Below are 15820 nucleotides of genomic sequence, written 5' to 3'. Positions count from 1 at the left end.
GCACTTCAGACCACAAGTCATGCCTTCCCTGGGGAACTTGGCAGGACAACAGATAATGCCCTGCTATGCTGAAAGGCACCCTGACAGTTTCTTTGATTCATCCATGATTTGATACATTGCTGATACTAAGCTTCTGCAGCTGGACTTAAACATTCAAGGCCCCTTTTTTCTGTGCATTAGACTTCAACTACTTTAAAACAGTCAGCTGCTTAGTTAAAGGAATGTTTGATGGATTAATAATCATAATTATTCATTTTATTTATAATGCACTTTTTATTTCAAGAAATCTCAAAGTGCTAGGATTATAGTGACAAGTATGTGCTGTGTGGAGGAAATACATAGCGTGTGAAAGTAAACTTGCTACCCCAGAAGGACAAAGAATGCTTTTCCTCATATTATTTTTTAAGAGAAATTGTATGTTTTTTCTGTTTTAACACGTTATCGTTGGGAACTATTAAATAAGATGGATAACATCAATGTTATTTTTTTTCCTTTTATGTTGTTGTATCTTGACCGCCCGTGATATGTAGATGCAGAAGGAATCTTCGTAACACTGGCTTGCTTGCATAGTAATACGTTTATTACAAGAAAACAATACCAGTATCGAACAAGCACCCGGAATGCTTGGGAGAACAGCTCTGCAAATCTGCTGACTCTCAGAATGCTGTTGACCAGCACCTTTTATAGGTCTGCCAACCAATGACATAGCCTACTGCAAAGCCCAAACTTATCTTTATCTCTAGTTATCTATTTTACCCTCCTGGGCTCTGCTAGCCTAAGGGTTACAAAACTTATCCATGCATGTCGCTAAATTGGAAGGGGGTCTCAACCAAAATTCCTTGAATGTCTGGGGCAACATAGGTTTCTCTTTGACTTGTTTTACGTCAGTTACTTATTAACTATCAGATACTTCAATGTAATGCTACAGGTAGCTGCTAGTTAGCATATCTCAGCATAAGAACAGGAAATAGTCTGGCTCTGTCAAACATTTAGCAAAAACATCTAGCAGCACTCCTTCAATGAACACTTTGGTAATTCCACCATTTTCACACAGCGCAATTTTTTGTCCAATATCAGGCTCAGAGTGGAAAAGTAAAAAAACTGTTAGGATGTCATACAGTTTTGCTTCAGGCTGAAACTTAAAAATGCCAGGAATCCCACAAAATGTAATCATTTTAGCACTCTTTCATTTTAAGTATTTGAAGAGACAACGATTGGTGAAAATCTGGAGGCACTTCTGGTCATATTTCACGGTAAATTGTCATATGTTGAACCTCATTGGCTAACACAAGAAAACAGCTAGCATTAGCATTTTACCACTTCCTGAACAATATGACAATTCAAGATTTTTTAACAGTATAAAATGGGAAAGCATCATTTGGTAGCAGACGGTTGCGTTAGCTAGAAATTTGAGTGACAGCTAATATCAGGTCTTGTGACGTAGCGGTTGGCATCTAACGAGTTGTCAAATATTGTTAGCATCCTATCACTTCCTAGCTAACATAAACATATCTGTTTGCCAGGAAATTTGAGCCTTTCCTATCATATATTTGATTAGTTATAAACCCCAATATCAATTGATAAAGCTAGTTTCGCTGGTAAAGCTAGCTCGTAACAATGGTTGAATACAAATATTAGCCTGGCTGATTTCGAGTAACTAATGTTTTACCAGGATTGTCATTTCAGAAACTGATATTGTGAGAAATTGAGAAATGGAGGGATGATAGCTAATTTTTTGTACATTTTAACTATAGCTCCACAGCCCAGAACATAATCTTCTTATAAAACCAAAAACTGTTATTTTTAGAGGTTCTAATAGTTTTTTGTTTCCATTGGAAGAGCCAGGCTAGCTTATGCAACAAACAGACACAATAGTGTTATCATTTAAGCATCTACTCTATGAAAAACAATAATCAAATTTTCAGAAATGTCCTATTAGCTTACTTATTGAGTTGGATAGAAGTTAAAATTTCTTCTGAGCAGGAAAATTAGCAGGAAATTATGAAGCAGCATGTGGACCACACAGCATTAGTGTCCAGACAAACAGTTGGCTGATGCTCTGTGCTTCCATTGAGGAAGCATAAAATAGGATAAACTTGGCCCAAAAATGATTATGCAAAACAGTTAAACCACCGAGTCCAAAGAAAACAAAATGGTAATTTCAGTCTTAAAACTGACATAAAAACAGCTCTATTTCTATTTTGTGTGTACACATACAGGCACAGACAGAAACACCTCAGCATGTGCACACCCCCTCCCTCACATACACACACACTAAAAAGAGATCACTGCACCTGAGTTGTTGGATAAGAGACGACTTCAAGCTCCATGAAGTGGACAGCAGACCGTGAAGATACTAGATAAACAGGAGCCACTGCACTGGCCATAAAATTACATTAAAGTCAGCTTTAGTACTTGAGAACTAAAAGCTGCTTGGGAACATGATGTCTTCATTGCAGTGTGTGCACATGTCAACCCAGCATCACACACACACTCTCCAAGTAAAGTCTCTGTGAGGATATGAGTTTGGTGATTAAAAGTATATTTGGTCCAGCATCACCTCCATGAATCTTTGAATTTGTGAGTGTGTGAGACACAATGACATTATTGATCTGTGGATGCTGCAGCACATGACCTCCTCCTCCACATCATATTAATGGCTTTATCACCACCTGAATAATACATGCTGGAGTGATGAGAGCATCGGGGGCCAAAGGTGAAAGGGCTAATGGTTAGACAAGTTGGCCTATCATCCCTGAATAATCTACAGTCATGTTAATGATGTAACACATATATTTAAATTTCTCCATCCCTTGAAGAAGTCAGTGTCTTTTGTCTTTATACCAAAGGGGAAAAGTTGTAAAACTGCTTTAGGTGAGCTGACGTTCAATTTTGGAGGTAATTTTGGTTGTTGCACAAACCGATATCCACTCCATCTTTGGTGTGTTTGCTCATTAACTACCTGAGCACAGGATAGATTGAAGTCAATAAAACTATTGGGTGATACTGATTAAAAGGGTCTCCATGCAGTGCAAAAGATTCACTAGCTTTAATTAAAAGAAACCCAAGTTAATCTACTTCTTATTCATGATGGTATCACTGTCATGTGAATTTAACAGTGCATTTAAAGTGTACTCATTACGCATTTACTTATTTGTGTAAAATCTGAGAAAAAAGAAGCAGACTAACAGCATCTCTTGCTGAAACTGTCATTCTCACCTGTCTTGTGTGGAAAAAGGGCTGTAGAGTTTGAAGATTCACAAACTTTCACAGGCGAAATATCAAATTAGTATTATATCATTTAGAATTTGGCTAACACTTGGCAGTTAAGGCTACACATCTACACCTAATTCATTCTTAAGTAATTCATGAGTCATGATAGTTTAATTCATGAATTAATGTAGGATCTATCATTAATTCCTGTTGCGCACCATTAGCTAACAATGAAGTCACTATGACTTTATTCACTGAGTTCACCTTTAACATATAATCAGTTAAGGGGCCTTAATTCACAGTTACTTCACACATTAGTCGGTTCAAACCACTTTAGCTGGACATGGGAGTTTGTTATATGAACATGCATTTGCTTAGCCTCTTTGATTATTACGCATAAAAACTTCATATTTCTATTCACATTCACTCAGTAAGTAAGTAAAATGTATTTAGTATAGCACCTTTCACAGACATAGTCACAAAGTGCTTTACAGAGAATCAATGCTGTCAAACAATACAATGAGCAATAAATAAGATAATTAAGACAAAATGACATCAAATTACAACGGACGGTCAAAAGCCATAACAAACAAGTGTGTCTTAAGATGCTTTTTAAATGTCTCAGTCGAATCAGCATAGCGCACTTGGGGCGAAAGACTGTTCCAGAGAGATGGAGCCACATGCTCAAAGGCACGATCACCCTTAGTTTTAAGCCTGACACGAGGCACAGCAAGCAGACCCTGGTCTGAGGATCTGAGGGGTCTACTGGTGATGTAAGGGTGGAGCAGGTCGGAGATATAAGAGGGGGCTTGATGATGAATTGCTTTGTATGTTAATATGAGGATCTTAAACTGTATTCTGAATTTGATTGGCAGCCAGTGTAAGGAGAATAGGATGGGAGGGATGTGGGATGCTTTACTGGACCTGGTTAACAGTCTTGCGGCAGCGTTTTGAATTAATTGTAGTTGGTGAAGAGAGGATTTATTGAGGCTGGTGAAGAGAGAATTGCAATAGTCAAGCCATGAGGAAATAAACACATGCAACAAGCATTTCTAATTCTGTGTGTGAGACGATGGATCTAATTTTAGCTAAGTTGCTAAGGTAAAAGAGGCATGACCGGGTTATTGATTAATGTGTTGGTCAAGAGCAGTGAGTTTTCGTTACTATTTTGTGTATTATTCTTTCCTAATATTATTATTTTTATCATGCCATTTCAAGCTGTTTTCCTTATGAAAGGTGGCGGTGCTACAAAAATTTTTACATTCTGTAAAAGCACGGTAGGTAAAAAGGTTGCAGTTAAAAATATGACACTACTTTCATTAAATATTCAGCAACACTATTGGACAGATAGAGGTTAGAGCTTTTAACTGTGACATAAGCAGTACGATGCTGCATACCGTTATCAGGTCATCTCTTGTTGTAATAAGGGTCATGCAGGCTTGGGCATGTTGTGTTCTCTCATAGTTTGTATAATGGGCAAGTCTGAGCTATTTGTAATTCTAAGATGGGGGATGGGTACTTATTTAAAGCCAGTTGAGAAAAATGATTGAAATTAGTCTAAATACAGGATTGTGCCATTATATGTTCTGGTAAATACAAGGCGTGTATGCCTTTCCACAGTATTTTGAGATAAGCTGCACATCCCTTTAACTCTGTGGATACTTTAAGTTTCTATGAACGTTTCTTTTGTTGCTCTGGTTACATCACGTCTTAGTAGAAAAGATATTGACTAGGGCCAGGGAATAAAATAAATAAGCCAGTAAACCTTAAGATTTACAGTTGCAGACATGGTGCTTACTGGGCTTCAGCTTATGCTGCCTTTAACCTGTGTGATTTGAAGTCGTAAAACATAGCGGGGGACTATTTTATTGGCCCCTGGCGCTGTTCGTGGTGCTGAAAAGGTGGCAAAGTCACCTGAGGATGTCTGCTTCCTTTTACCCTTTCTGTTCCGTTCTTTGGAACAGTAATAATGTTCCTGGTTCAATTTGACCTGATGCATATTCAATTATCCAAAAGTGTCAGAACCCCAAAAAATCCCAATACACATTTGTTTTAATCTAATCTTTTGAATGAAGTGATGTTGATAAATTGACACCTCCTCTGTCACATGCTGCCCAGTTTTTTATGCTGCATTTAGCTGGGTTGGAAGGCATATATTGCCTAAAATAGACTTTAAAAAGGGTCAATTTGACCCGCATCATAACAGGAGGTTTAGAAAAATCACTACTGCTGTGCTACAACAAAATACAGTTTTAAATACGTTCAAAAATGTGACATTTCAAGTGTGAAACTAACACAACGTACCACAAGAAAACACAATAGATACACTTTTTTAAATCTGTGAGTTCTGCTTCATTTCCAAGTGAAGCTCCGTGCATCAAAATAAACTTCCGGATTTAGCTAAAGTCAATATGTAGAAACGTAACTAATCTTAGTTGACTTTATATTTTTTCCTCAGAGATAAGTTCCCCCTCCACACGCTGCTCCTGAATTTAGGGGTGTGGTTAACTGTTGCTCAGTGTGCGTCAGGTATCCGTCTCACACTATATAACCATGTGAGACCAGAGGAGAGCAGACAGACAGGCACACAGCCAGGGTGACTACATCACGAGACAACAGTCAAAGAAGTAAGTTTTACTTTTCTTTTACTTGGATGTATTCTGCTTTTAAATGTAGGCTAACGCATCCCTAAAAAATGTGCTCGGAGTTATATGTAAACTTTATATCCATAATTGTATTTTCATATCAAACTGGGAGATACTGAGGACTCTGAATTTAAACAGAGACGTGAAATTGCACGGGACTTAAACATCGCAAGCTCGTAACTTCAGCTTTAACAAAAGTTTTGTGGCTTAAATGTTGAATTTTCCCGAGATATCCTACCTTGATGTGTTTCCCTCTCCTCAGATGGCCAACCTGCTGAGATCGTGGATGATGCTCGCAGCGCTCGTGCTCTGCCTGCTGGTGTGTCTGAGCAGCTTTGCTGACGCTTATCCTCCCAAACCGGAGAGTCCGAGTAACAACGCGTCTCCGGAGGACTGGGCCAAATACCACGCAGCTGTCAGACACTATGTCAACCTCATCACCAGACAGAGGTGAGCCTGGTCAACCAAACCTTATTAATTTTTTCTATGTATTTAAACATAGTCTTGTTCTTGTGTTTTATTTTTAACTTAATTATTCCACGGAACACAACTATCAGAGCTTACTGAACACAGGCTGGGAAGTTTTGAATACTTAAGGGTCATAAAAAGTTTTTCAGAAAACTAAACTCTTGTATTGACAATGAGTCACCCTGAAATCTGGAAGAGAGGAATAGATGCATAAACACTGCTGTGTGGTTGGGTCAGACAGCTAGTTCCCTCCTGAGGTGTGTGTGATTAAATCTGACCCAAGGATAAGTTATCAAGGAGAGCCAGATCTGGCCCAAACCTCATCTTGGGATGAGAAAATGGACTGTCTTCTGACCACTTAACCCTCCTATTATCCTTGGGGTCTATTGGACCCCATTCAATGTTTAACGTCTCTAAATTAATGACTAACATCATATTTTGGCTTCATATTTCATGACTTTTCCTAATTTAAGGGGGACAACTGGGAAAACATCAAATTAAAATGTTGATGTGTTCCAATTTCCTGTAAAAAATATTTATGTATCGGTGTTCCTTGGAGTCAATTTGACCCAAGGCTGTTTTAGCTGTATATAACATAAGAAATATCAACATTTTACACATTTGTTTTGGTTATTTTGGATGATATTGAGGTCACTATAACCAAGGACACATGTGACTGCAGGAGCTGGAATCAAACCACCGACCTTTAGATTGAGATATGATATTCCCAGCCACCATGTCTCTAAAGAAATGTAATGAAGTGTCCTGTGTCATATGTTTTGATAACATAGAAACAAGGCAGGGCCGACGAGAGCATGACAAACTCACAGCAGTCTGATATTCCGTTTTACAAATAAAGTCCCTCTAAATGCTTTAAATTGTGTTTATGCTTAAAATATATTTAATTTAAAGGGCTATTTAGGCAGTCAACAAAGAAAAATAAAGTATCTGACACATAAACCTGGGTAACAATCAGTTTCTGGAGGTTTAAATTTCTGGGGTCAAATTGACCCCAAGGATAAAAGTTGTTAGTAAATTTGAGGGTAACAGGAAGGTTAAAGGGTTTTTACATGAAATGTCACATTCACCCATTCACATCACATTCAAACACTGATGGCAGAGGCTGCTCTGTAAAGCGCTCACCATCATTTCCCTCACTGTTTAGGGTGTCTTGCCTAAGGACACTTCAGCATGTGGACAAATGGAACAGGGATTGAACCCCCAACCTCCTGCCTGAGCCACAATCGACTTTACCACTGAGGCACAGCTGCCCCTCGTCGCTTGATCTCACATTTTTCCTTCCCAAGGCTTTATGTTGGCAGTGAACAGTGTGACCCTTCAAATCTCCTGAATCTGTATTCTTACAATACATAGCTGTGCTTGTTGCAAGAAATAATGAGGTAGAGGACAAGAAGCCTGGCTTTTCCTCAGATGGATATAATTTGAAGACCAGATGGAAGCCTGTAATTGCTTTGTTACTACCCAGAATCACTTAAAAACCTGGAATCCTATTTGTGTCTTCTTATTTTGTATTTAATATATTTTTGATACCGAAATGGAGGCATGTTTTTTTTTTACACTTTAGGGGTCAGAAAATACATTACAGAGGATTTATTGTAGGATTGGACTGCTTTTTATCTGTCATACGTACCCAACATGTGGGCAAGATCGTATCCCTGGTTTAAGCTTGGATCAGATAAGTGCTGACCTTTAAAAATGCTATAGTATCATGAAGTAGTATCATTCAGTTTCCAGGTGGACCAACTTAAAGCTGTACAGTTTTCCTGAGTAAAGTCTTACGACTAACGCTCCTGTTCTGTAATTAAACAGTCTGAATCTGTCATGACACTCAAACGACTCCCAGTTTGGCCATTTAAACGAAGGTAGATTTACTCTTCAATGTCCAGACATTGATTTTAGCAAAGACGCTTTAAAAGACAAAGTCTAAGGATCTGGATGTGTTTGTCTGGCTGGACTGGAGGCTGGGAACTTGAAAACTCTCCTCCTCTCTCAGACAATTGCTTAGCTGATTTGTGATTGGAGTGTCGAAACAGAAGAGAGAGGATTGCTGATAAAACTCAACGGGGTGTGTGCCACTCTCTCACCTTGTTCACAGCTTGATGATTCTTTGAAAAAAAGAAGAGAAAAGAAAAGATGGCCCATAGTAAAAATTCATAGCAAGGCTGATGGAGTCCAGAGCTCTCAGTGAATTGCAGACTGGGTGGTTGCTGGTGAGCAGCGAAGGGTTTCTATATCAATATATCTCCAGCTTGTATTTACCTGAAGTGTTTTTTCTTTCCTGCAGGTATGGGAAGAGGTCAACACCTGAGCAGGCAATGGCTTGGCTGCTGTTTGGTGGTGATACAAACCAAGATACTGAACCAAGGTAAAAAAAAGAAAAGAAGTTATGTCTAGTTTGATCCATCACATTGGGCCTCTAGAGGCCGTAACAAATGCTAGTGTTTCTATACTGTATTAACTTGCCTAGAATTTTGGACATTTTCAAAGTGGAAAACCCCCAGAAAAAAAAAAAAACAAACAGATGCATTTACAGTGCCAAATAAAGGAATGAAAGATACTTTAGATATAAAAGCTATTTTCTTGTCTGGTCTGACCATTCAGGGATTCTACAGGCTGATATTAAATAGTTCTGCAGTGAAGGTCACACATAGTATCATGCATGTGTCTAAAATTTAAGACAATTACACAAGGAGAAAGGCCACTATATCTACTAAGGGTATGCATACAATAGCTTTGAAAAAAACTAAACAAAAAAAGAACAGATGTTTCAGGGTTTAAATCCTGTTTGTCTATGGTCAGTAGTGTCTGTGACTGCATGACTGGCCAATGACAAATATTTTGTAAAATATCTACAGCATAGCACTACCAATAAAACCAGTAATGGATTTACAAAGTGACATATTATCCTACCATATAAGCCTATCTGCAGATTAACTACATTGCTTTTTTATGATGCTCTTAGTGAGCTACTTGATAATATAATTTTCCACTTCAAGTGAGTATTGATTAGCATTTTATCTCGCTGTAGACTCAAACTGTATATTGATTATGTCATCAATACAATGCCATAATCCAATGGTTGATATGTCTCCTGTCAGAGAGACCACATATTAGGACGTATGATGCAAGATTAAATCAACCACATTTTTTTTTCTCTCTTGTCCTGCAGCTCAGACTATGGCGATCAGTGGTAAATGAGCCCAGTGTTAACCCTTACCCAGAAGACTTCATCCCAGATCTTTTGATTTGCAAACAATCCTAAAATGCTAAGATTCTCTCAAAGACTACCTGCATTTGACTTTGTGACTCTCCATTTTTGATTATCTATATGCATGCAAATCTCCTTTTTTCTCTGTTCGTCTTCCTCTCTCAGTAAACCTGTTTGTTCTCTGGCCAAAAATGTAAATAATTTATATCAAAATCAATCACTTTACAATAAAGAATTTAAATGGAGTAAAAGTATTAAATAGTCAAACATGACCCACTGTCTCTTTATTTATTGTGAATACCATAGGCGTTTCAAGCCAATTTTGGGGGGGTATGAAGCACCTCTAAATTGAATCCCAGCACCCCTAAAATTTGAGAGATGTAATCATTTTTTTTTTACTGTATGTTCTTTTTAAAAAGCTAGAAAAGTTTCAAAACCATACAGTACTTGGTTGAAACGTAATATTTTAACAACAAAAATACAGCAGCTCCACCGCGTTTTACATGTTGTGCATTGCATTTCAGATGAAAGTCCAAAAAATAACTCCAATGTCAATTTTTGGTATTTTTGGTACACACTATAGGGGGCTGGTTTACTCCAGGAACATACATACTGTTACATACAATGTATATGTTGAGGAGCTGCTGTATCTAAATTAGTTGTCTTTCCCCAGAAATCAGGGTTAAAATATGTTTCTGTCATGAATCCAATCCATTTATCTTTTGCTGTGGCTCAGCATTTAAATAACCATTATCAGATTTGATGGTTTAGTCACAGACTTTCACAAAAAGTGTTATACTTTTCTTTCACAAATGTGGGAATGAAATTGCATTAAAATGTACAAAACAGTGACATTTATTTTGCCCGGCTCAGCACCCCTAAACATCCGATCCTAGAATCGCCCCTGGTGAATACACAGACAGCCTTTCCTCCTCCTGACACCAGATGGCACTATATCACCATTCACGTGCATTGGTGAGTTAGAGTACCTTAGTGCTGCTCTTGTCAGGGTTTTTATCGTCGGTAGCAGACACGCTTCAACTTCTCATCGGGATACAACATCGAGAGACGCCTCTGTCATTACAAAAACCCTCCCGTAAATCCACCGGGATACGGGATAAGTACCTACAGAGCAGCCAATTGGCTTTCAATCGATGGAGCTATTTATGAGAGCACGCGAGCCGTTTAAGGTGAGGTAAAGATAGCAGTTTGTGTGGGTTGCAGTCGGTTTCTGTGTAGTGAAAGTGACTGCACTGATTAAACCAGACCTATCGTGCTTCAACTCCTGCGAGTGAACCAGTGGATATACCCCAAGAATCTGTTCTGCAGCTCAGACCGAGACAGCCGGATAAAGGTGACCGGACAGGTGAGCGCTTCGACCTTTGGTTGTGTATCACGGAGAGAATGTCATTTTTTAGTGTAGTTTGATGGATGAAATGAATGTTGTTCTCTGGTAAAAGCTTTGCAGAGATGAAGTCCACCTTCGCCAGTCGCCAGGTGGATGTTAGTACACACAGTCATATGTTAATTCATCTGTCCTGTTAATTTAACGACTCTCTAAGTCTTATTACGCGTTCCAGTGACGCTAAAACGCGTGTTTTCCAGTCCAATCTTCCTCTGGCAAGGAGGATACGCACTTATATACGTATATTATCATTGCCTCTTCTAAAAGCTCGTCGTCCTCAACCAGTCGCCACATGCAATTTTTATTCAGCTACCCTAATTATCCTCGGGCTATTTGTACCTATACGATTTCCACAGATAGAAAAACAATATTTGAAATCCTTCATCCGAAACATTTTGCTGTAATGTGTTTATTGAAGATGAATTCGAAGAACGTAGTTATCTTAATAACAAGGGGCTGGACAGACGTCATGCACCTGTTCATTGCCATTGCGCATGCCCACAAGCAAAGACGTTCGAGCGCGTGGGGACCAATCGAGGTGTGGGTGCAGAAAACAGCCTGACGTGCAGGGTAGAGGATGATAAGTAAGGGAAAGAGCTGTACTCTTAGAAATGAAGAAATACTGTGCATATTCCGGTGACAAATATGCGATGTAGAATTCACTGAATAAAGAATTGAAGATTCAGTGTAATTTAGATAACAATGAATCACAATTAACCACTATTAAGATCAAAACCAGATTCAAGCAGGTTACATCACCTACATACTGAACTTGTTTTTTTTTTTGTTTTTTTTACTAAAAGTCATTTGGTGTAAAATCTTGTCTCCAAAAAAGCTGAGACACTGTAAAATGTAAAAATAACAACAACAACAGCAACACCAACAACAATTACGATATGCCACATGTTGAAACCAAGCAGCAACCTCCGGTCTCAAAATATGAAGCCCAGGTGGAAGTGTTATAAACTACAATTCATCGAGAATCTGCTTGAGGCTGGCTGCAGAAACACTGGAAACCACATAGATGAAAAAAGACAATCTTTGCAGCATTAATAAACATGTTTACAGCCTGGTTCAAATAACGGCTTGGCTCTACGTAGCTAATTTCTCTATCGGCACACACTGTACGGGGGTTGAATTTTTTTCTAACGCAATGGTTCAGAAGATATTAAGATTACAAGTTTTTGCCCAAATAAGGACATGACTGACTGGACTCCCGGACGGGAACACATAGCTGTTGGCTAGGAGGCTCAAACTTTCCGTCACAATGTGCCTGGTTGAGTTCCGCATTTCCAATATGGCTGCCACCTTCGATTGGCTTCAAAACAGCGCTCAGGAACAGATGGGTGTCGTAACGGATACTATATCCATTATTTATACAGTCTATGGTTGTAACCCCTTGTTCAGTAAATACCACAAAGAAGTAAAGACAGAGAAGGGTTCACCACTCTGAAAGTCTGTGCTGGCAAAATAGTGCAACATTTTAAGAATAATGTTTCTTAGTGTAAAATTATGAAGAATTTTGGGATTTCATCATCTACAGAATGATATATCATTAAAAGATCACAGAATTTAAATGAGTCTCCGTTATCCAGGAGCAAGGCTGACATTACTATAGTTCAGGCCCTCAGGCAGCACTGCATTTAAAACAAACAGACATGACTCTGAAGTGGTAATCACTGCATGGGCTCAAAAATCACTTCCAGATATCATTGTCTCAGAACACAGTTTGTCACTGCATCCACCAATGCAAGTTAAAACTGTACCATGCAAAGAAGAAACTTTATATAAAACCAGATTCTGCTATGCCACTGCCATCTCTAATGGCAAGCCCATTTAATATGGACTGAGGCGAAGTGGAAAACTGTTCTAATAAGTCCAAATTTGAAATCCTGTTCAGTAAAAGTAGACACTGTGTCCTTCGGACTGAAGAGGAGAGACCTCTTGGCTTGTTATCAGCACATAGTTTAAAGTCCAGCATCTGTGATGGAATGAGGGGGGAAACATTAGTGCACATGGCATAGACAACTTTCACATTTGTGATAGCTCCAGTAATGCTGAATGATAAAAAGGGTTTTAGAACAACATATGTGGCAAAGTAGACTACGTCTTTATCAGGGAAGGAACCTGCTTGTTTAAAGGTGACATATCATGCAAAATTGACTTTTTAATGGTTCTTTACCTGAAATATGTGTCCCTGGCATGTCTACAAACCCCCCGAGAATGAAAAAAATCCATTCTGCCCCTGTTCTGATTTCTACACCTTTCTGTAAATGTGTGTGAAACGAGCCGTTTCAGACTTCCGTGTTTTTGTTACGTAACAACAATATCCGGTCTGTCACGGAGTCAGAGCTCGGAGCTTGTTCAGCCCATAGACTGTATAAAATAATACTGAATCCCCCCTCCGTTTTTCATTACCTGCACAAATGTGTGCTAACAAGGAGCTTAGGAGGGAGGCATGCTGGTTGTAGGCTGTCTTAATAAACACAAAGGTCGGTTTTACTCCCCACGTCTGCAGATTTGAAGATCTAGTGGATGATTTTTATTTATCATGGATAAGTGCTAGCGCTAGTTAGCATAGCCACATAGCTACATGTTCGTAGCTGTGTACCAAGACACACGTCTACATACTGACAAATAAAACAACAAGAAACACTAAATCTGTGACCAATCGTTCAGAAAGATCCTGCTACAGGCGCCTCTCCGTCAGGATCAGATTCAGAGGGTTGAAGTAACCCGATCTCTGAGCAGCCGTGTATATTCAGCCAACATGTAAACATTAGATCAACGTGCTGGAGAGCCGGGGCACATCCACTTCCGGAGGGGGCGTGGTCAGAGGGAAAACAGACTGTTCTGATGAGGAATGAAGAAGAGGACTTTTCAGGCATGCCAAAATCTTCAAAGTGTTTTTTTGAGCATAAACTTTGAAGACATGTTTTGGGGACCTCTTAGACCAATATATATTGATGAAAAAAGCGTGATATGTCCCCTTTAAGCAACTAAATGTCAAACAAGATACTACATGTATCTACAGCAAGGCTTCCTAGAAGAAGAATCCTGACTTGTCATCCATAGAAAAAGTTGTCACATTATAGAGAATAAAATACAGCAAAAGAGACCAAAGAGGCCAAGTCAGAATGGCAAAACATTCCTCTTTCATAGTGACAGCATCTTATGTCCTTGGTTCCTTAACACTTACACAGTTGTTAAAAGAAGAGGTGATGCATCACAATGGTCGACAGGAACATGTATCAACTTTTTAAAAATGTGTTGCAGGCAACAAATTAAAAAATTGGCATATACTGTCTATGTTTGCTCATTCACATGAACAAATAACATAAGTATCAAATCAGAATTTTATGCCACTGGGATGTGATCAATTTCCATTGCTACATAATAAAGAATGAGAAAAATACACACCAAAAACAGATGAATGAATGAATTTCAAGCCTAACTTTCATATTTTAAGCAAGACTCCAAAGCTCACTGTATCTTAAATAATAGTCCGAATGGTCTCAAGATTTTTTCATATGCATTCTGAATAGGGGTGCAACGGATCAAAAAACTCACGGTTCGGATAGGATCACCGTTTTGAGTCACGGATCAGATCTTTTTTCGGATCAGCAAAAAAAAAACCAAAAAAACCAAATATAACTTTGTCCTCCATTTATTTTGTAAAACACTTGTAAACTTTTGCCCATTAAATAAAAACAACCATCAACTCAAAATTTACTGTGGGCCCAGTCCTGCCTCATTCACTGCATTTCATGGCATGGCAAGTGAAGGAGCAGAGGAACTTCAAAAGTGTCACTCCATTCTTCTTTCATTTGCTGATTTTCCCTGTCCACTTTTCTTTGAGCTGCAAACTGAACACACCGTTTTTGTGCATTCTAGGGTCCTACAGCTGGCAAAGTGCCAATATGCGAACTGCTCCATAAACAAAAGTGAAAGTTAAAAATTGCACTAGCAGCATTGGACTCTAAGTGACCCAGTAACAGCCTGTCTGCGTATTGTTGACATGGAGACAAGTCCCGGTAAACACGAGGTGACCCGACCAAAACACAGAGTGAAGGAATAACAGTTCGGGGGGCCACAAATAGGCGGCTGGATGTGGCCCGCGGGCCGCGTATTGACAGCCTCTGGTCTAGTGGGTGCGCAACGGAATTTCATAACATGGCTCAAGCACATTCAGCATTCACTGTAATTCACAGGGAAACCAAAATGCTCCCATACATGTGACAGAACAGATGCAGGAAGGATTTCAAGTTCCTCTGCTCCTTCACTTGCCATGACTACCGCTGCGCTTCATGAGTGAGTGTAGATTCTACATGCGGTCATCACGTGAACACGCGCAACTTTTTTCCTCAACCGATCCGCAGACCACCTCCGTGCCGATCCGTGGAGAGGCATCCGTACGGATCACGGATCAACGATGATCCGTTGCTCCACTAATTCTTAAGAATTAAGATCAAATTAGAACAAAAATGCCAGAACTGTGATGTAGACTACTTGACCAGGAAATTTTAAGCTTCGATAAATGCACATTTGACACTGGATCTATATAAGTCTTTTAAAGCTAGGGTTGGTAGTCACAGAAAACTTGCGTAAATTTGAATGTAGCATTTCCTCAGGACTCTATCTAACCCCTCCCCCCCTCCCCTCGGAGCCCCCCCCACTCACATGCAGGAGCGCCACTGCTTTCGCAACCATATGATCGTGACTGATTCAAAACCAGTCCTCAGCACATTGTTTGTGTTTTGCACTGTCAACTCATGTCTCACTCAGTGGTAAGAAAACACCAAAATATTATCATAGTGAAAGTTAAAAACACAAACAAACTTGAAATGTATGCGCAGGAGG

At 39.2% G+C, this 15820-nt stretch overlaps 2 protein-coding genes across 3 annotated transcripts in view; both read left to right on the top strand.

Annotated features, from left to right (window-relative positions):
- The first annotated feature begins 5695 nt into the window (after positions 1–5695).
- On the top strand, positions 5696–9827 carry pyyb (peptide YYb). Its single transcript, XM_034707422.1, has 4 exons — positions 5696–5840; positions 6121–6308; positions 8632–8712; positions 9517–9827. Exons 2-4 carry the CDS (start codon positions 6121–6123, stop codon positions 9539–9541), a joined length of 294 nt encoding a protein of 97 aa, XP_034563313.1. The 5' UTR covers positions 5696–5840; the 3' UTR covers positions 9542–9827.
- Positions 9828–10522: 695 nt separating this feature from the next.
- mpp2b (membrane protein, palmitoylated 2b (MAGUK p55 subfamily member 2)) overlaps positions 10523–15820 on the top strand; it is a 65074-nt gene continuing 59776 nt past the window's right edge. Inside the window, exons 1-2 of one of the 2 annotated variants that reach the window (XM_034708605.1) lie at positions 10523–10745; positions 10822–10921. The gene's annotated coding sequence lies outside the window, so the exon portion shown is untranslated. Of the gene's footprint in view, positions 10922–15820 lie in introns of both variants that reach the window. The other variant, XM_034708604.1, reaches the window with a different exon arrangement.

The sequence above is a fragment of the Notolabrus celidotus genome, chromosome 18 (genome assembly GCF_009762535.1).
Source record: "Notolabrus celidotus isolate fNotCel1 chromosome 18, fNotCel1.pri, whole genome shotgun sequence".
In the NCBI taxonomy this organism is placed as follows: Eukaryota; Metazoa; Chordata; class Actinopteri; order Labriformes; family Labridae; genus Notolabrus; species Notolabrus celidotus.
Note: the sequence above shows the minus strand (reverse complement) of the source record. Positions and strands in the feature narration are given on the sequence as shown.

Excerpts from the sequence above, each read along its gene's own strand:
- pyyb (XM_034707422.1), top strand. The coding sequence starts at position 6,121 with ATGGCCAACCTGCTGAGATCGTGGATGATGCTCGCAGCGCTCGTGCTC. Across the intron at positions 6,309-8,631 it reads AACCTCATCACCAGACAGAG|GTATGGGAAGAGGTCAACAC; the intron begins GTGAGCCTGGTC and ends TCTTTCCTGCAG. Across the intron at positions 8,713-9,516 it reads AACCAAGATACTGAACCAAG|CTCAGACTATGGCGATCAGT; the intron begins GTAAAAAAAAGA and ends CTTGTCCTGCAG.